Source organism: Podarcis raffonei, chromosome 12 (assembly GCF_027172205.1).
Source record: "Podarcis raffonei isolate rPodRaf1 chromosome 12, rPodRaf1.pri, whole genome shotgun sequence".
In the NCBI taxonomy this organism is placed as follows: Eukaryota; Metazoa; Chordata; class Lepidosauria; order Squamata; family Lacertidae; genus Podarcis; species Podarcis raffonei.
The window spans coordinates 17,414,576-17,439,367 of NC_070613.1; the positions used below are offsets into that span (position 1 = coordinate 17,414,576).

The following is a 24,792-nucleotide window of genomic DNA, read 5'->3' on the forward strand; positions in this document are numbered from 1 at the left end:
CCCCTTCCTTGGTAGATGACCCTGGCTGTTCAAAAGGGGAACTGCCCTCAGAACAGATCCCAGAAACTCCTTACCTACTGGAAATGCTTTTGCAAGAAGAGCTATGCAGCCAGTAATCCTCCAGCCTGAGAACATTGAACTGGTCTCCTTGGATTTGGAGGAGTCCATTTCAGAAGCCCCAGTGCAACCGAAGTCTCATCTTCTCTGTCAGACATCAGTCTGCTGAGAAGGCTGGGGCCCTTTAAATTAAGAGGAACTTCTCAGGAAGGCACAGGTAGTTACTGAGACACTGTCCCTATATAAGGCTCATTCCGAGTGTAAGTGGCTGCTGAAGAGACATGTCTCCACCAAGCAGTCAGCGTGAGCCCTGCCTGGAGCTGTCCAGGGTACAGGGACCTCTGCTGAGGTCTCCCTGGCTGCAATCTTCTAGCCACTGATGCCACACACTGGGAGATATGGAAAATAGGAAGACAGTAGAAATCAGAGCAGCGGTGAGGCTATAATAATCCACAGCAGTTTTGATGAAGCAAGGAGGAGGAGAAACATTCACATTTTGCAGCTCAGCCAATGAAGTAATGAACAACTGACAGCAAAGGCTAGACAACTTCAAGGGTTTTGCTCTGCCTCATCTTAAGCTGGCACACATGTGACACTGCTAAATGATTATGCCACATGACTGAAAGGCCCTGGAACATATCCAGTGCAGCTGAGATTAAATAAGAGAGTCACAGTGGCCCAATGGACAGAGAAGGGGTTCTGCATGCAGACAATCTGCTTTCAAGACTTTTGATGGGGTCAGCCAAAGATTTTGCATCTATAAAACCTTTGCTCTTGCAGCTCCCAGCAACTGGTACTCAGAGCTATATGAGCTCTGCCTGTGGAGGCAGAACGGAGCCATTGTGGCTGATAGCCATCAATAACCTTAGCCTTCATGGATTTGTCCAATCCTCTTTTAAAGTCTTTAAGGCTGGTGGCCATCGTGGCCTCAAATCCCATATTCCAGATATGTGTTTTGTGAAGAAATAGCTGAACCTTCCAGCATTCACCTTCCTTGGATGCATGTGAGTTTTCCCATACTGTGCATACAGTGGTACCTCAGCTTACATACGCTTCAGGTTACATACTCCACTAACCCAGAAATAGTGCTTCAAGTTAAGAACTTTGCTTCAGGTTGAGAACAGAAATCATGCTCCGGCGGTGCGGCAGCAGCAGCAGCAGGAGGCCCCATTAGCTAAAGTGGTGCTTCAGGTTAAGAACAGTTTCAGGTTAAGTACGGACCTCCGGAATGAATTAAGTACTTAACCCGAGGTACCACTGTATTCTTACATGCCTTTATCAGCCCTCAGTCCTTTACTTGCCTTTTTTCCCCTGTAACGAAAAAAGCCCCAAATACTGTAAGCTCAGCTCCTGAGAGCTCCAGCCCCTTGATCGTTTTGGCTGCCCTTTTCTGAACCTTGTCCAGCTTTGCAATAGCCTGCTTGATCTTTAAGCAATAATGGCTTATTTTTAGGTGGGTGACCCTCGCCCTCAGCTATCAACATTGCTCGATAGTCCAGCACGCGCCAGCAAGACGCGTATGCAGGATTAATTCTTTTTTAAAAAAAGAAAAGACCTCATTTCGCATCAGCCACAAATGTGTGCCAGTCACTCACGCAGCCCTTTGTGCATCCATCAGCTTTTATTAATGCTCCTGTCTGTTGTTGACAGTTGTCCAAGATTCTTTGCTTGAAGCTATAATGATTTACAATCAGCCGCACACAAACATGGAAAAGTTCCAGACTTCAACATCCACGGGATGCCTGCACGACTACAACCCCCACCTCTGTATTATATGAATCAATCACCGGGGCAGAGTGTAATAGTATCCCTTTGCACAGCCAAGTTATAATCTAGGCTAAGCCCTCTTTAAATAGATTCCCTTACTGTATACAGTGGTACCTCGGGTTACAAACACCTCGGGTTACAAACACTTCAGATTACAAACTCCGCTAACCCAGAAGTAGCACCTTGGGTTACAAACTTTGCCCCAAGATGAGAACGGAAATCATGTGCTGAGGGTGCGGCAGCAGCGGGAGGCCCCATTAGCGAAAGCGCCCCTCAGGTTAAGAACAGTTTCAGGTTAAGAACGGACCTTCGGAACGAATTAAGTTCGTAACTAGAGGTACCACTGTATAGCAATGGCTACAACTCTCCTCCCCATTCACCCACACCCCAAAAAACACCCCAATCATAGGTGTCTTGCTGCATACAACAACACTCAATCTCTTTACAAGGAAAAAATTGCACTTTACTGCCCCAAGGGAAAATCAACAATTGTGAAATGCCATGCTGATCATGTTCATGCCTCAAGATGGGCTTCTTCTTCTTTGGCGATCACTCGTACCCGAGTAAGATTGTCCTCCATGAACACAGTCTTAACAGTGAGTCTGTAAGTGACTGTGGAGGCCAATTCTGGATCCACACGTCCTTCCACAGTGGGGACATTGGTTTCTGGGCAGGAGTTGTTCATGGTGTGGATTTGCCAAGCGTGCCTTCCTCTTAGCACATTTCTCCCTTTCGTTCTGAGTTCGAGCATCTTCAAAGCCCATGACACCTTTGGTAAAGGCTGTTTGCCAATTGGAGCTCTCACAGGCCAGTGTTTCCCAGCTGTCAGTGTTTACACCGCATGTTTTCTGATTTGCCTTGAAAGAGTCTTTAAACCTCTTTTGTTGACCACCAGCATTACGCTTTCCATTTTTAAGTTCAGAATAGAGTAGTTGCTTTGGAAGACGATAATCAGGCATCTGAACAACATGACCAGTTCAACGAAGTTGATGTTGAAGAATCATTGCTTCGACACTCATGATCTTTGCTTCTTCCAGTACACTGGCATTAGTTTGCCTGTCTTCCCAAGTGACGTGTAAACATTTTTGGAGACACCATTGATGGAATCTTTCAAGGAGTTGGAAATGGCGTTTATAAGTGGTCCATGTTTCACAAGCATACAGTAAGGTAGGGATGGGCACCTGTACCGGGGCGTGTGGTTTTACAATATGCCCTAAGAGTGTGTACTACCAGAAGCGGCATCGGGGCAATCCTAAAGAGGCAGTAGCAAATCCAGGTAGCGGTACTTCCCAAACTTGGGGCTCCAGCTGCTGATGGGACTACTACTCCCACCATTCCTAGCTAGCAGGACCAGTGGTCCAGGACCTTCTGCACACAGAACAGGTGCATACCAGTGAGATATGGTCCTTCCCCAATGAGTTATTGTTCAACCTAGAGGACGGCACGGTGGTTTTGCATACTCACCAGGGTGACAATGGCACATTCAGCAGTCAGCTGAGCGGCGCTGAACAGCGTCCGCACAAAGCGGTAAATCTGCTTCTGCTCTGGGTCATGTTTGTCATAATCTGGCGGCACTTCGGATTTCTGCAGGAACAGCATTATTTAAAAGGTGAGAAAACTACAATCCATGGCTTTGAAGCAATTAACAGGGTGGGTAGAATGCACCTCAAGAAGAAACAAATGAAAGAATGAGGCAGATGATCTTTACCGTAAGGGGGTGGAGGTTTTCATCAAAAATATCTAGGAGCAGCCTTCCATCTGTGTCCCTGGAAAGAGCAAATGGGAAAAAAAGAAAAATACAAAATTGTTACGCCATGGAGGGCGAAAGAGGAGGAAGTGGGAAACTATTATTATGGCAAAATGAAAAGAACTCTATATACTGGGAATCACTTCTCACTCTGCTCCGGTAATGTATATGAAAGAGCCACATGGCTGCGGACAATAATAAAGTTGCATCTCATGCAAATATTGCCCTATCACGTTAAATTAATCAATTGCTTAATTTCCAGAATAGTCCATGTGTTGCCCTCCAGATGTTATTGGACTACAACTTCCATCAGCCCCAAGCAGCAGGGCCAATGGTCAAAGATGATGGGAGCTGGAGTTCAACCACAATGGGAGGGCACCAAGTTGGGGAAGGCTGCTCTACAGAAACAACTACAAGCATTACAGAAACTTGTGCTTATAGTTTTGGTTGCGGAAGCACAAATTTAAATATTGTTGGCAGAGGGTTGTTTTACTATTCCCAACTGGTGGCCTGTGGACCACAGGAGGGGTTTGCGCAACCCACCCAGGGGGTCTGTGGCACCGTTCACAAAACAAAACTACCATAAAGATATCAAATTTTTCAAAAGCAGGGGGTCAATGGTTTAGGTTTTGAAAAACAGGGGGTCCACCATACTTAGCTAACTGGCAGCCACTGCTTTGGACAATTAAAAAAAACCACACACCTCAAACTGTTAACATAATGTGAAAATCTTTCCCATTTATTTATGTTTTAAGTTCTTGTGAAACTTCACACAATGCATAATAGATGTGTAGAATTCACTGTCATTACATGCAGGAGTGACCAATACTTTAGATAGACTTAAAAAGGAATCAGGTAAATTCACAGAGGATCAGGCTACGAATCATGATGGCTAATGGCTATATTTACTGTGATGTGCTCTGTACGAGCTTTAATTGGATTTGTTTACAGAAATCTCAGACCACCTGAACGAAGCTGATGGTCCACCAGCAGCCCATGGACTACAGTTTGGGAAATCCTATTCTACAGGTTGTGGAGGGAGAATCTGTGCTGAAATGCAGAGAAGAAGTGGAATTGCTCCAATCTTAAATCACTGATTGTTCCACAATAGAACTGTTACAAAAGGCCTCTCTTAGTGGATGGGATTTGTTAGATTGGTTTATATATATATCCATATTTTCAGCTTTTATTTTAATTTAGCTTTATGTTAGTTTTAATTTTTGTATTATATAGTAAATCACTTTAAGATTCCATTTCATTAAAAAGTGACTGAGTACCGTATTTTTCGCCCTATAGGACGCACTTTCCCCCCTCCAAAAATGAAGGGGAAATGTGTGTGCGTCCTATGGGGCGAATGCAGGCTTTTGCTGAAGCCTGGAGAGCGAGAGGAGTCGGTGCACACCGACCCCTCTCGCTCTCCAGGCTTCAGGAAGCTATCCACAAGTCTTGCAAGCCCGGCGGGAGGTCCCGCGGGCTCGCAAGGCTTGCGGGCAGCAGCCTGCAGCCCAAAAGCTCGGGTGACAGCGGGGAGGCGCAGTGCCGCCACCCCGCTATTCCTCGACCTGGTCTGGAGGCTGGCGGGGGGGGGAGAGAAGCAAGCTTGCTTCTCCCCCCGCCAGCCCCACAAGCTCGGGTGATAGCGGGGAGGCGGAGTGCCGCCACCCCGCTATTCCCCAACCTGATCTGGAGGATGGCGGGGGGGGGGAGAAGCAAGCTTGCTTCTCCCCCCGCCAGCCCCACAGACTCGGGGGACAGCGGGGCTAGCCACTGCCCCACGGAGGCTAGAGAGGCTGTCCCTGAAGGCAGAAGAGGGAGACGGAGCGCTCCGTCTCCCTCTTCTAGCTTGGGGATGGCTGCGCAAACCTGGGGGGGGGGGGGAAATAAAAATTGTTTCCTTGATTTCCCCCCCCCAAAAAAAAAAAACTAGGTGCGTCCTATGAGCCGGTGCGTCCTATCGAAAAATATGGTAATGGTGATGACAATTTTATATATATATATATATATATATATATATATATATATATATATATATACATATATATATATATATATATATAAATATAATAAAATACTATTTCTAGGATCAGAGGTAGTTGCTATGGAATACCTGCTATGGAAAACCTGTTGCTATGGATAAATGGGAGAGGGCTACTGTCTTCCTGCCCTGTTTGAGGGCTTCCCATGGGCATTAGCTAGCTGCCTTTAGGGTCAAAGAGGATGCTGGACTAGATGGGACCTTTGCTCTGAGCCAGCTCAGAGCAAAGCAAAATATCTCCAAGATCCAGCAGAGGGCGCATGGAGAACGTGCTGTGTACTGACAACCACAATAAGATTCCCACAGCAATTTCCACTTGAAAAAAAATACTGTTTTTACCAGTACGTTTCCGAGCACAATTCAAAGTGTTGGTGCTGACCTTTAAAGCCCTAAATGGCCTTGGTCTTGTATACCTGAAGGAGCGTCTCCTCCACCATCTTTCAGCCCCGACACTGAGGTCCAGCTCCAAGGGCCTTCTGCCAGTTTCCTCACTGTGAGATGTGAGGTTACAGGGAACCAAGCAGAGGGCCTTCTCGGTAGTGGCGCCCTCCCGTCAGATGTCAAGGAAACAAGCAACTATATGACTTTTATAAGACATCCGAAGGCAGCCCTGTTTAGGGAAGTTTTTAATGTTTGAAGTTGTATTCTGTTTTTAGTGTTCTGTTGGGAGCTGCCCAGAGTGGCAGGGGAAGCCCAGCCAGGTGGGCAGGGTATAAATAATAAATTATTATAAATTATTACTGGTTAGATTGTAAAAGAACAAAACCACCACCAGCAGCTGCAGCTCTTACCTGTCCCCAAGCTCATGCCCAGCTCATTTCCAGGGTTCTGGAAACTATTTTTAGAGCACACCTAAGTTTGTGATAATCAGTATAGGAAGAGGGGGAAATAAGAGCAAGAGGAGAGAGAAATGGCAAAGGGAGCATAATCCCCAAACCTGACTTTGAGCCATCAACCCTAGTTAAGGGCCAGCTAATATTACGTCAGCAGAAACACCAAGAAATTAAAAGGGAATCTTTGGCAAGACTTGCAGTTTCTAGGAGATGGGATTTTAGTGGCTTTGCTGCCCCGCTACTTCAGGATGTGAGTATATTCTCCTTCCACCCTACACCTGCCCTGCATTCCTGCTCTCTGTCTAAGGAACTTGCTAAGCTGGTCTAAATTCTAAGGAAACTTAAAAGCCACCATCAGAATTATGCAAACTCAGCGGACAATGAACATTTGATGGAAGAAAGTTGAGACCTGGCCTTATTTTAAGAGCCGCATCTGATAGTGTTGATACAGTGTTTGGAATCCCAGAGCCATATGGGCATGGCCAGTTTACACGTTTTTTATTCTGTCCTTGCTCTTCCAGGTGATGATCAAGTAGGGAAGGATTCATATCACAGTTGCAGAGCAAAAGCTTCCAATAGTGTTGTTTTTGTTGTTGTCATCTTAAAAACATAAGACGAGCTTGTTGGCCCATCTAGTACAGGACCTGCCTGGGTTTTGAGATCTTTGAGGGTAGCCCTTCTCTGAGTTCCACCACCCTTACAGGCAGGCTTGATGGGGACATGAGAGAGGGCCTTTTTGGTGGCTGCTCCCAGGCTTTGGAACTCCCTCCCTAGAGAAGCTAGACTAGCTCCCTCCTTGCTGTCATTTCACTGGCAAGTGAAGACGGCTTTATTCTGACAGGCTTTTGGGGATCTCACTGCTTTTAATGAAAGGGCTGGTGCCATGCCATTCTTGCAATTATTGGTATAGTTTTAATAGATGTTATAAATGCATGTAAGTTTTAACCCTATTAATGTTTAATTTTTAAAAAATGATTTTCTCATGTTTTTAGCAGTTCTTATTTGTGTACGGGTAATCTACCCGGAAGATAAAATTGTATTTCGAGGAGTTAATGATCTGACACGGTTGCCCTCTTCCTGCCCTCTGTTCCTTCTTCCTCTCCTTGCCTCTTAAGTTCTTTGAAGGCATGAGAGCAGCCTTTAATGTCCTAATCTGTTGAAGAAAGTGATAGGGCTAGGTACCTTCTTTGATGCTGGACATTGTTTGGAGAAAGTGAGGCATTGGGAGAGGGTGGCTAATGAATAATCTGCACGTAGCCAGTCGGGCAAACCACACAGGTTAGCTACCTATAAAATGGATGGTTGTGGGCAGAGTTTTAGAGAGAAGCTCGTGTACGGACTGACGGTTGTGGGGCCGTGCAACTTGAGGCTACCTGGGGAGTCACTTCGCCACTTCTTGAGGGCTTCCAAGTGGCAGATTGAGGTGCTTGCTTGGTATGTATATATTGCTTGCTGTTTAGAATAAAATCTTTAATCTTCTCACTCACTTCTGTTTTGTATTACTTCTGAATCCCGTTTTAAAAGAACCACCTTGCAATTGGCAAAAGAATATGTAAGCTGCCTAGAGTCCCATTGGGCGGAAAAGGCAGGGTATAAATAAAGATGATCCTGTTCTCACAGTGGCTGACCAGATATCTGTGGGACAAGCTGGACATGAGTGCAACACCACTCGGCCCACTTGCGATTACCATCAAGTGGTATTCAGAGGCATTGTAGAGCACAGCCATTGTGGCTGGTCGCCACTGATTACCTTGCCTTCCGTAAATTTGCCTAATCCTCTTTATTATTTATTTAGATTTCTTGCCTGCCCTTTACCATAAGGTGCCAGGGCAAACTGCAGCCATTTCAAAATACAATATTTAAAACAGTTTAAAACAAATTACAGTCCCAACAATTTGATAGGCCCTAGAAATATATATATCTCAAGTGTCAAAGGCCAGGGTAGAGGCTTCTAGGGCAATCTCTGGTGTCGGCTGACAGGGCTAAGAAAGACCCCCGTCTGAAGCCCTGGAGAACTGTTGTTGCCGCTGAGGTAACACATGAAATGGTCCTACACCAGGTATTATTGCTTGCACACATTAACTATAGGCAATTAAACAGAGGGCAAGAGGAAACTAATGAATGGTGGGGAGGGGGAATAATTGGGTCTCCCAACATAAACGTACCTGTTTCTGATGTGGTAATATATTGCAAGAGCTACACTGTAAAAGAAAACAGAGTGAAAATACAGAGTTAGTGATCTGGGATACAAATTTAATGTTTTCTACAAAGTAACATTGCTAAGCTTTTACAACCATTTTTAACCTTCCGAGAAGGCTCAGACAACCTGTAGGAACCGTTTCTTGCCAAGGGAAAGAGCAGGGATCAATAAACAAAGTGGTGGATGTTAACCTGTAGCACGCAGGGCTAGCTCCCATCAATCTGCACAGCACTAAATAAAGTGCTTCTTCAGATCTTTGAGAGAAGCGCATTTTAAAAGAAATTGATTCAAAAGAGGAGAGGGAATTGAAACCACCAGCGGTGGCAGAGGTCTTCCGTGTGCCGAGAGCAGAATCAGGCGGGTGGGGGGCAGGTCAACCTGCCTCGCAAGTAGTTCAAGTGGTAGCTTGGGAATGCAATACAGTACTTTTAGGGGCATCAGTGAAACTAGCACACCAGCAAATCTAGTGCAATTGGAGCGGTGCATCCCAATATCCTTTGCAGCACCACAAGCAAAGTGTAGATACTTTGACTTGCAAAATATTTTGGCTAGGCCATGGAGTTGCAATGGGGAGGAACAGAAGTGGAACGGGAAAAGGGGACAAATTGCAGAAACTGACAGGGATCCAGCGCAGAAACTTACAGAGAGGTCAGATGCAATTGCAGCAAGGACAATTTCTTAACTGAGTGAAGGAGGGAGAGAGAGAACAGAAAGACAAACCAGCAATAGGGGGTATACTTGATATAAGGATATCAGTTTGGGGAGAAGAGTTTTATCAATTGACTATGAAAAAGGAATAATAGCAGGTAATCTAGAGGAGGAAGCAGTAAGAACTATTGCTCTAACTGTTCAGAGGAGATGAATAGAAAACCTAAAGGAAGCAGTAAAATAGAGAAGATATTTTATAGTATCTACTTCTTGAACAACAATCTACTTCTATTATCAACAATTTACTGTTTGCTAGTCTTATCTGGGCTTGCAACTTCCCACTGCGTCCTTTATAGACGTGTGTGTGTGTGTGTGTGTGTGTGTGTGTGTGAAGCTAGATTTTCTCCTCAAAAGGACTTTTACAAGAAAACCACTATTTTTCCAATGCATCATGAGTTAACACAGACAGCACGGTCCAATTATACTATGATTTGCCTTTTATGGGGTTTCAAAAGCTTTTGGGAGCAAATTGGGGAGGAGAGGAAAGAAAGGACACAAAGGGGTTATTTATGCCTCTTCTAGAAGTTTGCACAATTTTTTACAAACAAATATGCTAGCATTTCGGTGTCATGGTAATTGCAAAGCTCAACCACAACTTTTGAATATAAACACCAATGATGTTAATGGGTCAAAGGTTTATGGTGTGTTTGTATCCACATGTACATATTGAAAGTCTGAGCAGATAACTAAAAACCTGACTGCAGCAGCAAAATCAACGGTTTCCTTGTGGAAAAACAAATGTTTGTGTTCATTGATGGCACAGTTCTTTCACTATAGCAGTTTCACAAGTGTACAATTTGGGTACAGCATACTTGAACTGTACACTCATACAGTTATTCACATGGAAAGTTCAATGTGTACACAATCTTGTGTTGCTGTATACACAATAGCTGAACTGTACAAAAACACTCTTTCACACAAACACCTGTACGTGTGCAGAGATAGCTTGTACCCGTGTTCAGTTTAATGTGTAAAACAACAAAACGTAGAAGACTTCTGAAGCCAAATGTTGACTTCAAGCGTTCAGACCACATCTGAACAAGCCAGCAAGCATGTGGTTTATTACTGGAGTGCTTCATTCAAAGCAAACCCAGCTGTTGCGGACTACAACTCCCATCAGTTCCAGCCTGCATGGCCAAATGGCCAAGGATGATGGGAGATATACTGCAAAAACATCTGGAGAGCACCCACCAGGTTGGGAAAGGCTGGATTAGGTCCTCCCTCCTCTTTTGGAGTGCCTTTGTTATAGAAGCAATTATGCAGAAATAAGTAAACAAAAACAAAAAAATGCCACCATACCCACCTTTTAATTGTATACTTGAGGTTGGGCTGAGTGACTGTGCTGTCATCCAGGAAAATAGTGGAACAGGAACTGTATTTCCTTCTCAGTTGACCAGGAGCATGCTAGAAGGCAAACATACAAGAATAGTGGCAGTGACGTTGAACCAAAGGCATTCCTTAGACAGCACAACACTGAGTAAACAGTTTCTCTCTGTCTCTTGCACACACACGTAGGCACACTCAAGCCAACAGGGGTCTGGGAATTCTTTTTTTCAGGGCTTGGTACCTCATGAATCACACAGAAATGAGACTTTGCTAGTGGCTCAATAAAGCAAATGGGGACAATTTGATTCAAACACACACACACACAAAAATGTTTGCATGGGTTCATAAGTAGAACGCAACCACCACACTTTCATTTCAAAATACAATGACTAAAGGACTGAAGAAACTGGTTTACTTATTATTTATTTCTTTAAAGGCATTTCTAAACCCCTTAGTATTTTTAAATTTTCTAAGCGGTGTACAAGAACAACAAAGCAACAAACAATATTATTAAAACAAAAACAGTAGTATAAAAGCATATAAACACAAATAAAAGGAGGAATGCAGGGAATTCATGTAAATTATTTTTAAGGGTCTGGTTTTATGGGTCAGGAAAAGCCTGGGCAAAAAGAGAGGTCTTTACAAGATGACTGAAGCAACTGATAGTTGACATTTCACGTGTGTGAGATAAAAAGCCATTCTATATTTACAGGGGAAACAGCAGAATGTACCTGCTTTTTGTTCACCACCCTATGATATTCTGCAGGCTGCAGTATCAGGAGTAGAACTTTTGAAATGATCTAAGTGGTCTATACAGGATCAGATTATATTTCAAGTAACTTGGTCCAGAGTTGTTCAGGGATTTATATGTTAACAACAAAACTGTGAACCTGACCCAGCAGCTCATCAGCAGTAGCTGATCACACAGATGCTCCACACAGCAAACCCAGCTGCTGTCCCTCTCCTGAAGAAGGTCCTCCATCAGAGCAATCAAGACCGATTTTGTCCCAAAACCAGGCCTGAACCCATACTGAAGTGAATCAACATACCGTATATACTCGAGTATAAGCTGACCTGAATATAAGCCGAGGCACCTAATTTTAACAAAAAAATTGGGAAAACTTATTGACTCGAGTATAAGCCGGTTCACCACACTACAAACCTGGTGGTGGCAGCAGCGGTGGAGGAAGAACAAGCAGCCCAAAAGGTCTGCTTTCAGCCTGCTCGTTCCTCCGGAGCAGCCTGAAAGGACCCTCACTCGAGTATAAGCCGAGGGGGGCTTTTTCAGCATAAAAAATGGGCCGAAAAAGTCGGCTTATACTCGAGTATATACGGTAATCAGTTTCCTTCAAGAGTTTCTGCAGCTGGACTGCTACCACCTGCGGAAGCACCTTACCCAGAAAAGGAGCATTTGTTACTGTGGCAACACACACACACACACCAACCACTCCCGGACCCACCTATCCAACTCAGCTAGCTTAAATAAAGTTACGATGCACAGGGGTCGAGGGAGCATGTTATACAAGCATTTGGTCTACCATTAAACTGATCCCACAAGACCAGGCAAGAAGTTGTGAATCTGTTATAATGGGAGCATTCAACTCAACAAGACGACAAGTTATTTTATCGCCTAAGTGCCAATACAGTAGTACCTCCAGTTATGAACTTAATTCGTTCCGGAGGTCCGTTATTAAGCCAAAATCGCTCATAACATGAGGCGTGCTTTTGCTAATGGCGCCTCCCGCTGCTGCCAAGCGACTTCCGCTCACATCCCGGGGCAAAGTTTGCAATCGGGAGCATCTACTTTTGGGTTAGCAGACCTCGAAACCAGAAGCATTCGCAAGGAGGACGGTAAGTCCACTCTCCACATGGAATAGCTCTGCTGACCAACTACTCAAGGATGTGATGGAAAAACCAAATTAACCTTCTTTGCCCCTTTCACCACCACACAATATGTGTGACTATGCCATCTACCACATGCCCAATCAACTTCAAGCATCTCTGTACTCAGTCAACACTTCTCCATGAGACAAAAGAAAGGAAGATTTGAAACCAACAACAACAAAAGAGGTTTATCCAGCAAAGGGATTTTTCTTGAAGGAGGTCATCTTGGTTTACCCCATGTTCAGAAGTAAACAAATATGTGTCTTTCAGCAGAGACTTTGAAACAATTTCTTAATTTGGTTTTCTTTGGTCTTCAAACTGAAAAGCAGATAAGAGACCTATGCCCAGCCTACATAGCTAACAATAACAATAACATAGCTATATATATTCACAGCTCCATCTATGCCATGTGTAATGGGTACACTACGAAGGTGTCCTCATCCCTCTGTTCTCACTAATCCACTCCCACTCCCAATGAATGACCATGAGAAGTAAGGGGTGTCTTGCTGCTATTTCATCATAACCTTTATTCCAGGACCAAGAATAAGCTGGGTAATATCCAAAACAGGATAAAGGGGGGGGCGGATTAATAGTAAGAATGCACCCATAAAGTTTACCTACTCCAGTCCACACCGGACTGGATGCTACAGCCAATAAATGTGCAAGTGGTGAACCAGGTTTAATTGTGGAGCTATTCATGATCATTGGGGCTGATGGGAGTTGTAGTCCAAAATATTTGGAGAGCACCAAGCTGGCAAAGGCTTTGTGCTAAGCAATCAGAGGATGGTGTGTAAATATTGTAGAAATACCTATTATCTGTGATGAAAGAAGGAAATGACTTAGGTGACTCACAACTTCTGTCCCACCACCTGCTACTTTACACATCTAAGCCTCTGAACACATATTAGAACCAACAGGCTGACCCTTAAGAGAAGAAAAAAACAGATCAAGCTGGCAAAAAGCTGAATTCAAATCTCATCGGAAAAAAAAAAATCCAACACATTTATACAGAACAGATGAAGCTGAATCATATCGTGTTGGACTACCGGTCCACCTCAAGCCCAATATTGTCCATACTGCCTGGTAGCAGCTCTCTTAAGGCTACTGCTGCAAGATAATTGAACAAGGGACACTGGGATGTGAACCTGGGAACTTTGCAAATGCAAAGCATGCACTTTATTGCTGAGGTATAGCTACTCCACACATTTGGATCATCATTAGTAAAAAGCGGCATTTTTATATTGAGTTACCGTCTTGCATAGCCAATGCAACAAATGTTATGGATCAATGAGGAACCCTATACTGGGAAAGATGTTCCATCTACCTTGGTCATTGATAGTGGTGGGAGAAAGGCTTCACTTGCTTCTGGGTCCCAACCCTCCCTGGAACTTTGTGTCCTCCCTATACAGTTTGAGACCCACTGGTTTTAAGATAAACAGAACTGGGACCTGCAGAAACTATTTCAATTGAGCACGAACTCTATGACACTGCTATCTTCAACGCTACCACAATAGTATTTATTTCTGACACTTTTGTACGATGCCAACAAACATCTGCACCTCTCAGTTGTCCTTTCCACATTGCCATTTTAAAAGCACGCTATCTGTATTAGGAAGAATGCAAGAAAGTACTGCTCTGGAATTACAGTACAGGGGAGCCAACTTGCACTGCTCCGAGATGCACCCTGCACTTACGGAGGAAAAACATAAAATACAAAAGCACAAACCAACAACTCTAAAAAAAAAAAGTTTGTCAGAAAGTGTGGACACCAAGTCCACTGCTACTTTACCCAAAACTGTTAAGGGGCTTTACAGATAATTGCTTCTGCTCTCCTCTTCCTGGGCTTCTGCTCTCCTCTTCCACTATTTCCTTCTTTATTTCCATCTTCCCATAGAAGTATGAAGTGTAGAGTTGGAAGAGATCCTGAGGGTCATCTAGTCCAACCCCACATCTAGACTACAAACAACCTTTATCCAGCAAACTGGTGAAGATTTCTTGGAGTGCTCTTCGTTATGAACCAAGGCAACTCCGAAAACCTTCATCAGATTCTGGGAAAAGTTGCTGTAAAGGTTTTATTTAAAGTCTCTGGGAACATTGCTTCCAGGCTTAGAGACTTTGATAAGCTGGTAACAATCTGATAAGCTTACAGGCTTAGAGACTCTGGTAAGCTTAAGAAAGGGTGTTGGCTACTTAAATACAATCATCATCACCATCTCCCCTGTACTCCTTCAAGATACCTTTTTGTAAAAATAAATAAAAACCAAAATGAAGCCAGGACTACTAGCACAAGAGGAAGTGGCAGCCTTGGCTCCAGTTCAGCTTGTGTCTGCTGGATGGGTGCCTATTGCAAATGATTGCAGTCTAAAAACATGCGTAATGAACCTGAAATAACCGGACTCAGGCCAAATGTCATTAGGTGACACCCTTTGGGGCAAATATAATGACAGTTGACTGGTATATGTTGGTAGAGTGCCACTACCACACACCCCTCCTCCTCTTCCTCCTCCTTTTGAGCTGTGGCTGGTATCACTGTGCCCTTATTGTGCCTCCAGAGGAAATATATAGGAGGGGAGAGGCTCGGTGCCTTCATGCAGAGGGCCCACAGCATGAAAAGGAGGTCACCAGAGGGTCCCATGTCAAGCCCTCCCCCCCCTCACAAACTCCCCAGTGCAGCTGGCCCTGATCTGACTGCAAGAAAATACTGGTAGAAGTTGTTTCTACATTATTTCAGAAGGAAAGAAGAGCCCCACTGGTTCTGACCAAAGGTCCATCCAATCTGGACCTCATGTCTCAGAAGTCTGGCAATTGCCTTCTTCCCACACTATTATCATCAGGAGAATGTAACAAATGGACTGCTGGGCATTGCGTCCCAGGTTTGAAAAGGATGCCGTACAGATCCCAGGGCATGGGAGAGTCCATGGCTGTGGGTAGTGTTATAGGAATTCTAAGGTCTCAAATATAGAATAAATGTTGGTAATTGCACAAGGTAAACACACATGTCTAAAAGAATACAGCAGAGCAATCCAAAAGCCACCTTGGCTCTTCTAAAGACTCTGGATATTTCCTTTGCCTCCTTAATCCCCCTTGGCTGAGAACATGGGGAAGTTCCTGAAGAGATTCCTCTCCTGTATCTATGAACCTCCTTTGTATTAATTTTCATTGTTTGCCCAGATGCTCTGCACCGAAGGATGTCTGACAGGCATTCTGATTGTCTTATCAAATGCTCATGTTTTGTGTAAACTGTGTCTGGAACTATGTGAAACTTGCTAAATCCTCAGGGATATCACACCTTGGCCTGCCTGAACCACAGAAACCCCACCTTATGTGTGATGTCATTTCTGACTGTTTGTAGAGGGAATGTCCTTCTTCTCCACTCCAAAATGCAAACCCTTAAGAGAGATGCTTCTTCTTGGTTCTGGGTCTCTCTTGTCTCCTTGCTAGGAGGGGAGGGAACTCTGTTGCAACAGAAAAATAAATATCTGCATTGCTTTCTCTGCATCCTGCCTCCATTCATTCATCTCTGACCGATCATGGACTTAGGGGACTCAGTCCCTTGGGGAGTTGGGCAGCAAACCCAACCACCCCTATTTTCTATAACAGTTGAAATGCAGTTCCTGTGCTGCCAAGGTAGGAGTGAAGCCAGAACTTGTGTTGGCAGAGTCAAGCAAACTTACAAGCCAGGAAGGAAACTTCCCCTTTCCTATCAGCAATGGCAGAGCCATCTAAAGCCACAAAAGGAAATGTGGGTCTCAAATCAGCAGCCTTACCAGCCAGACTCAAGCACCTTCCCTTCTGGGGGCACCAAGGCAGCATGCCTGCTGAAGGATTTTAGGGCTGAACTGGGACCCAGGGTCACTGCTAGGCAGTATCAGATGCCCCAACAGATGATCTAGTGGACCAATGCAGCTTTTCCTGGTCCTAAGAAGTGTCAACCTTGAGGACCGATTGCTCTTCAGTTTCATCAACTTATCCCCGGATAAAAACATCCTGCCAACCTAAGTTCCCACTTTCCAGCCTTCCAAATACTCTGCCTCTGGAACCGGCCTATAACTACACTGCTTCCGGCCTACCCTGGGCCCAGTAAGTAGTATCTGAACAGGGCCTCAAGATCACAAGCTGTGGTTGTGGAAAGCATTGTAAGACAGCAGGCAGAGAAAATGGAAGCAGTGGTTTGTGTTTTGATGATCAAGTTGCATTTGCCAGAAACTGAGATAAAAGGCACAGCTTGGAAAACAAGAGTGACCTTCCCCAACACCTGCTTTCAAGTGGCCTTTAAATCACAAAAGAAAACCACAAAGGAAATGACCAGGAACCAAAGTTCTGACATTATTGCTAGGGGCATTTTCTTGTTTTGTCTTTGCCACAACGCATTTGGAACTCTGGAGATATATTGCTGCTGCTATTTGGCACACAGGTTCACCACTGTGCATCATTTTTGAACTTTCAAAGCCCCACTGTTTAGCTCTGTTGTAGCAGCTATTCTACTTTATTTTATTTTTTGTGGGGGAAATGTCTGAACAGCTCTAATCTTCAGCAGAATGCCTCTTATCAAAATCAGAACAGTCTGCAGCCTGAGAGTCACTGATAAAAAGATTTTTAAAATGGACAAGCTCAGAAGCACTTGTAGTTCACTTTGCTGTTTTATCAATTCCTTTATGGCTCACAATTTTTATTCTAATGTTAACAGAATCTGAGGTATTTTAAGTTGTGTGCGGGGGTGGGAGGGAAAAGCCTTGATATCTCTACCCAAAGTACTGAAAGCCAAATAACAGATGACACAGTATCAAAAAACCAGGTGGGTTGAAAAAAAGGGGTATGAAAAGGTTTGGAGAGACAAAACAAACAGCAGTTGAGATCAGAGTACTTCAGACTTTAAGCATCATATAAAAAAGCACCATAAGGCAAGGAGTCATTTTCAAGTACATATGATATGCTTTATTCAGTGAGGCAACACAGTCCAAAACTGGCTCTGATCCATACAAATCTTGGCCTTTTTTTCACTATGGTTTGGAATTATGTCCAAACCCAAGAGCCTTTGCTTAACCATGTATTACTTGGCCATCCAACCCAGATGCTTGCCAAGCTGCAAAGGCACAAGGTAAGAGCAAATGGAAAATAACACCGTGAGTAGACTAGAAGTAGATGGGGGACGGTTGGAAAAAACAAACTTTGGAAGAACAAGCCATGGTTTGTTTGCTCATCTGCAAGCAGAGCAGAGTCAAGATATTTTGCCAACTGATGCAAAGGATAAGATGGTGCCCTTCCTCATTCCATCTAAAGATGCTGACTGGACTGGCAGCTAAATCTTCTTTCAACACTGGTGGCAGGATAACACCCTTCATAGCACCTAAAGTCAGTAGGCCAGTTTGGGTAGCGTCAGGACAGGCAATTTAGCATACACAGCTCTTTCATCCCATAGAGGGGAATGGCTGAGGGCTTAGGGGGAACAGCCAGAGGGTTGCTGTCACTGCTCCCCAGCACCTGCCAACTAAGGTGATTACTTTGCCTGATGGCAAGGTCAATCCTATCTGTGACAACTTGCAGTTTGCTGACAGAACCATGGTTAAACAAACCATGGCTTCTTCACATTATGTGCAGGTACAACTATTAATTTATATCAGTTATCAGAAAATAGCCCATGTTAACCCTAGACAATGCAATGTCAAACTCATTTTAGTAGAGGGCTAATATCCACCACAGATTTTTTTAAAGAGAGAAGCCACTGACATATACTGTTTGCTGAAAAGACCTTGTAGCATCTTGGCTCCAGCTAGAAATCCTTAGTTACACTAGCTCAGGAGCATGGGGAAGCCAAATTGTTCTTCAGAATTACTGTCATAAATGACTCAGCTACCTTGATTACATTTAAGTTCCTTCCTTCCTTCAGCAGGTCTGATATTATTTATTTATTCATCCTTTAATGAGCACCACTGCTGGAAGGAAGGAAGGAAGGAAGGAAGGAAGGAAGGAAGGAAGATGAGGCTTTATGAATTTTGGCTGACGTGATATGGAAGTTCAGCAAACAACATCATCAGGGGGTGATTTTCAACAAGAAGGCAGCACCAGGAGCAAAGAGTTAACCTCTCTGCATGCTACAACTCCTAAGCACGCACAAACACACACACACAGAGAGAGAGAGAGTGCAGAAAAAATGAAACTGCAAAAACATTAACAAAATTACTTATATCAACATGGGGGTAAGGAAAAGAAAACAGGAGAAGCTGCTCTCAGGTTTTAAAAGAATTTTTTTTTTCATATTTCTCCCTGGTTCTGCAAAACAGTATATTTATGAGGAAAGCATATGGACTGTTGTCAAAAGATGAATTTTCGCTTGCTGGAGTTTCACCTACATTTATTTATTTATTTATTTATTTATTTATTTATTTATTTATTTATTTATTTATGAGCTGTTCCACCAGGCCTTTGGTCAGGGCGCAGCCTGACTCCCTCCTTTAGCAATCTTTACAAAACTTTAGTTTATGGTTGCCATCAATTTTGATTTTAATTAATTTTTATAATGTTTTTATAATGTTGCACTATTTTAGTGTTGTTAGCCGCCCTGAGTCCGGCTTCGGCTGGGGAGGGCGGGATATAAATAAAATTTATTATTATTATTATTATTTATATATTTCGGAAAAGGCCAGATATTAGGTTTAATATTATGTAAGTTTCTAGGAGCTGGGTGGGGGGCACTGGGGAAGGAAGGGAGGAAGAGAAAGAGAGAAAATGCAACACTTACATTCCTATTAAACCCTGATAACAAAGGAGTCTCACCTAATCCTAGGACCACCAGTTAGTAAATGTTTAGTACTTAGGTACACACCCTTCAGTAAAAATACAAGCACTTCAGTTCCATTATTATTGTTGTTGTTGTTGTTGTTGTTGTTGTTGTTGTTGTTGTTGTAAATTATGTTATTATATCCCAATCTTCTTCCCAAAAGGAAGCACAGGGCCGTTAACCTCATAAAACAACTCATTAATTTTAAAACACCTGAAACATCAACTAGATCCTCGTCTGTAAAAATAGCAGTAGCAGAAAATACTCCCCTAACACCAATCATACCCAAAGGCATGGATAAAAGGTAAGCTTTCAAATTGTGCCTGAACGTAGCCAGAAGCAGATTTCTGGTGGGAGGGAGTTCCATAGGTGGAGTACTGCCATGAAGAATGCTCTGCCTTGTGTGGCTCTCCTCCTTGCCACCTTCACTAATGGAACCATGATCAGAGGACTTCCCACTGATCACAAAGTCAGGTCAGAAGATACTGAGAAAGGCACTCCTTCAAATCCTTGGCCCCCAAGTCATTCAGGGCTTTGTTATGAACACCTTGAATCAGGTCAAGCAGATACACTAGCAGCCAGTATAGTGTTTTAAGAATTAGGGTGGAGATAATTCCCTCTCGCTGACCCTAAAACCAGCCGGGCAGCAGCATTCAACAGCAGTCACAGCTTCTGGAACTTTTTCAAGGGTAGCCCCACTGACAGCACATTGCAACAGTCTATATAACAGGTTATTGGAGCACAGATAACCGATCATGATAGATGACACATGCATATTTAAATTACTGCTTTGCTTGACTACACAGCAAGATGGCAACAGATCAGGTCTCAAGTTGAATGCATTTTGCTGAGAAAAAATGATAATGTAGATATATGTATACTATTCACAACTGAGCCTAAAATTCATCTGCAAAACCATTCAGCTCATTTAGCTCCGTCACCCTACTTTTCTGTTCTAATATGTGGCAAGAAGAAGAGATAAGAAAAGGGCATCTCCAGTCTAAAACTGCATCCCCAGTCTAAAACGTCATTTTTGCACACTTCCTTGCCATAGGCTTCTGCAACAGATTCCTATAATACAGGAGGTCTCTTTCTACAGTCTCTAAATAACTTTTGGCACTCCATGGCTGTACATTTAGACAGCTGATTTGCTTGAAAACCAGACTTTTAGATTTATTAGTGTAAACTCAAAACATGCTATTCAGCCAGAAAAAGTTGCAGTTTTTTCACTTACGTGGTTTATAAAGAGACTCTTCCGCTTTTCTCTCACTGTGAAAACACAAAACACATTGTAGGAATGTTATATGAATTTGTTTGATTTTAGTTAACTCTCCCAACCACAGAATCTATCATTGGAAAATGAAAAAACTAAATTCAATGCTAAGTTAGTGAATAATCAAATGCTTGGCATGTGTAAAGTAAAACAAGGTGTATTAAAATTCTGCTTTCTAAATTAAATGGTGCTAATGTTATGTTGTACATTGCTTTGAGATGTTTAAACATTAGATGGTTTATAAATGCTTATAAACAAAACAAAAAAAAGCACAGCCCATTTAGTTTAATTGTAACTTTGTTATAAACTCTAAGAAAGCTTTTGATGTACTTGAATGGCACCTGCCAATTAAATGTGTTTTTAACAATGTGAAAATGTTAACAGACATTGAGATTTACTCGTTAATAAACATCCTTGCAGATCTATTTCAAATATTTCAATATGCTAAAAAGACAAACCAAAAGTTTTTGATACCAAATTAGACACAAGCTGCCTCCAGAACCTCAAACTATTTCATTCAGGACTAGTTCACTCCACCATCCCCTTTTCTTCCATCTGCATCCTTGCGGCTGTAGATCCAAAAAGTGCACTGATGCCAATCCAATGAATGGCTGATGCAGGACATATAACCAACATTCTAGAGTCCCCACACCTACAAGAGTTCCACCCCTGCTCCCCACAAGAATTCTTGAACATATCTCATATCATCTCATGCTGACCACATGGTGACCTTAGAACAAAATGCAATAATTATCTGTTTTATTTAGGTGCCAGGGACACCCAGCTGAAAAGATGGTGCATGATGAAAAAAGCAGGCATTAACAGTGCAACACTCTATGAGTATACTCAGAAGTAAGCCAGAATTCAAAGGGACCAGCTCCCAGGTGTAAGGCTGCAAGCCTCAATGAAACTGAATACAATCAAATCCAGGTTGAAAAGTTCAGCTGACAAGCTCCTGCAACAACCAACAAAAATTGCATTCTATGGTTTCTTAATTTGCTTTATTTTTAAAGCCAAGTGCCCAGTTCTAATTTCTGAAAGTGTAGTTTAACTGTTAAGCTTTTTAGTGCCGTAGGGTGAAATTAAGCAGCATTAAAATTAAGGGAGAAAAGGCACTTTTTCCTTATTATTGTGCTTTTCTGTAGTCTTTTGTGCAGTGTGTAAGAGACAATTTTAGTGGGAGACTTCAAAAGGACAAAAGGCAATATCCTTGAGTTAATAATTACACATCAATTACAACCTCTCGCATTTTGATAGCTTTTAAATAATTTAGTACAGAAATAAAAGCTATGTTTCTTCTAGTTAGGGGAATTGTCTGGTACTGATCTAAGCAAAGGACTACACGAGTTCAAAGAAAAGCTGACTCGGTTTCTCCTCAACACTTAAAATGAAAAGTGGAATTTTCTTTGGTCTTTTCAAGCTGACAAGTGCATACTGGCAACAAACAAGCACAATCTCACTCAACTGAGGCAAGCAAGCAGGGAGGGGGCTAAATCTAAAGCGGTGCATCCACAGAATGTACTCCAAGGTAAACAACATTGCTCTACGGCAGGGGTTGGGCAGCTCAGGCCTGGGAGCAAAATGCAGGCCTCTCTATGTGGCCCTCGGGACTGTACACAGGCCACACCTCCTGTACTGGCCACAGCCTTAACTGGCCTTGCTCCACCCTGCTTGAATGGTTTTGTTTTTAAGGGCACTTGGACGCGGGTGGCGCTGTGGGTTAAACCAAAGAGCCTAGGACTTGCCGATCAGAAGGTCAGCGGTTCGAATCCCCGCGATGGGGTGAGCTCCCGTTCTTCGGTCCCTGCTCCTGCTAACCTAGCAGTTCGAAAGCATGTCAAAATGCAAGTAGATAAATAGGTACCGCTCTGGCGGGAAGGTAAATGGCGTTTCCGTGCGCTGCTCTGGTTCGCCAGAGTCATGACCTGGAAGCTGTATGCCAGCTCCCTTGGCCAATAAAGCGAGATGAGTGCCGCAACCCCAGAGTCGGTCACAACTGGACCTAATGGTCAGGGGTCCCTTTACCTTTAAGGACTCCATGGAGCCCCCTTCCACAGTTGAGTCCACCTCCTCACCATAATTATCACTATCACTAACTCCTGCAGTGGCTCTTCATCATCATCACTGATATGGGCCACTCTAGGCATGCCATTTTGTGGTAGAGGAGGACTGCTTTGTTCTTCCACTAAGTGGCATAGCTGAAGTGGCCTGCATGTCAAGGAAATGGTTGTTCTAGCCACACCACTCTGTGGTAGACCCACTTTTGTGGGTTGCACCAAAATTCCTCCAGGAGGTGAGAAGCAGTGGCAGTGGCAGTGGCAGAGGAGGTAGGCAAAGGGAAATGGGTGGGAGAGGGGTGTGTGGATTGTCACCTACTCCCCCCCCCAAATAAAACACTGATGATGACAAGGAGCAGGTCCAGGGAGTTACTGCCTCTGAGTCCCATGCTGGGGTATGGGACCTGGGCTGTTGCCCTGTTATCACCCCATTTCTGTTCAGAGTTCCGTTTCACTTTTTTCCTTTTCCACTGCAACTTTAAAACTTATTCCTGGACCTGCATCATGCTCTTCTTCTGACTCTGCTTATCCTTTGGCTTCAAATGAGAGCACCACATACATCTCAAACTGTTTTGTGCGCAACTAGCAAATTCAAACGCAACCTGAATTTGTTCCTAACACCAGAGCCTACTTGCCAACTGCTCTTCTCTGGCTTCCACAATGCCACCGGTTTTATTTTGGGAATGGAATTTCACATATTTCTGCAGGCACGGCCTAAAATTAGAAATTCTGAGCAGCGTTTCGGGAGCGAGAGGCTGCACGACAATAAAAGATGTTCCAGTTTATTATACAAAGATGCGGGCTGCAATCCAGAGGATCAGAAATGGGCACATATATAGCCATGGTCTCCTCAGAGCAACAGCACAGAACCCAAATGCCTCTGACAAATGTCAGAAAGCACAATCTAGCAATATATATTTATTTTATTTATTTGTGTTCCACCTTTTTAAATAAATTTTAAAAATCCGCAATTAAAAGCACAAGAGCTAAGAAATCTAAACACAGCACAACATGATTATAAAAGTGTCCAAAGTTACAAAACAAAGTCAACATAGCAGCAGGAAGCATCATGCAACAACAAAACAGCATAATTAGTAAAATTCCAGCGGCAACAATAAAAATCATAACCACTGTTTATTCAAACCCCATGCTAATCTGTTTTGACCCCGTGCCTATAATCTGAGTAGGCTGTAGGAAAAGTTGCTTCTTTTTTGTTTGGCCTTAGGCCATCTTTCAACAGGTTTCAGGTACTTGGTATATTTTAGCACTCCCAACTCCTGCAGTACTGGCACTTGGTCAGCCTACATTGGCTTGCAGAGGTCCACACAGAAGACCAGAACCAGCATGCAACTAGGCGTCTAGCTGGCTTTTCACAGCAATTACAGAGTGCTACAAAGCACAGGCTGTCTCCCTGCCCCAAGGAAATTTATTCTAAGTGAAAGTTGTTTTTAAAGCTACAACAAAATTGGACAAGGACAATAGTAGGGCTGGGTGATATACAGTCGTACCTCCATTAACGTAACCCTCTGGTTATGTAAACTTTGGGATGCACGTGCGGCAAACCCAGAAGTATTTTACTGGGTTTCACTGTGTGCACATGCGCAGATGCAATCTACACATGCGCAGAAGCAGTCCTCAGGTTGCAGAAACCTCGGGATCCAACCAAACCACCGGAACAGATTCCATCCGCAACCAAAGGTACGACTGTATTGATATATCGTCCAAAACCAGTGTGAAGTCCATACCGTGATAGCGGTTTCATAATTTTTGATCCGACAAGATATCATGAATGATGATGTGTGTGCTTTGCAAAAATCACCATGTGGGGAAAAACCGTGAAGCCATCGAATGCCTCTACATAGGTCCACCCTTATTTCAGACATCACAATCGGTATATCGTGACGTTTAGCTGGTGATATATATCATGATGTTGAAAACCAGATATTGCCCAGGCCTAGACAGTAGTATCCTGATCAACTGACATCCAAAAACAAACCTAGGAAGTAATCCACTGCCTAGCAATGCTTTCCATTTGACTTAACTCTGCAAGTACAGGAAAACTACACTTGATTATAAAGGTGTTTTATAATTCAGAAGCTGTTCAAGTGGCTTCCCACACTCTGGGCG

General features: G+C 43.4%; 1 protein-coding gene across 1 annotated transcript in view; it reads right to left on the minus strand.

The window, feature by feature from the left end:
- Positions 1-24,792, minus strand: part of CCNY (cyclin Y) — a 108,866-nt gene that overhangs the window by 11,505 nt on the left and 72,569 nt on the right. Inside the window, exons 3-7 of the mRNA XM_053409597.1 lie at positions 20,570-20,604; positions 10,651-10,751; positions 8,605-8,640; positions 3,533-3,590; positions 3,289-3,408 (exon numbers count right to left, since the gene is read on the minus strand). Coding sequence (XP_053265572.1) covers positions 3,289-3,408; positions 3,533-3,590; positions 8,605-8,640; positions 10,651-10,751; positions 20,570-20,604 — 350 coding nt within the window. The remainder of the gene's footprint in view (positions 1-3,288; positions 3,409-3,532; positions 3,591-8,604; positions 8,641-10,650; positions 10,752-20,569; positions 20,605-24,792) is intronic.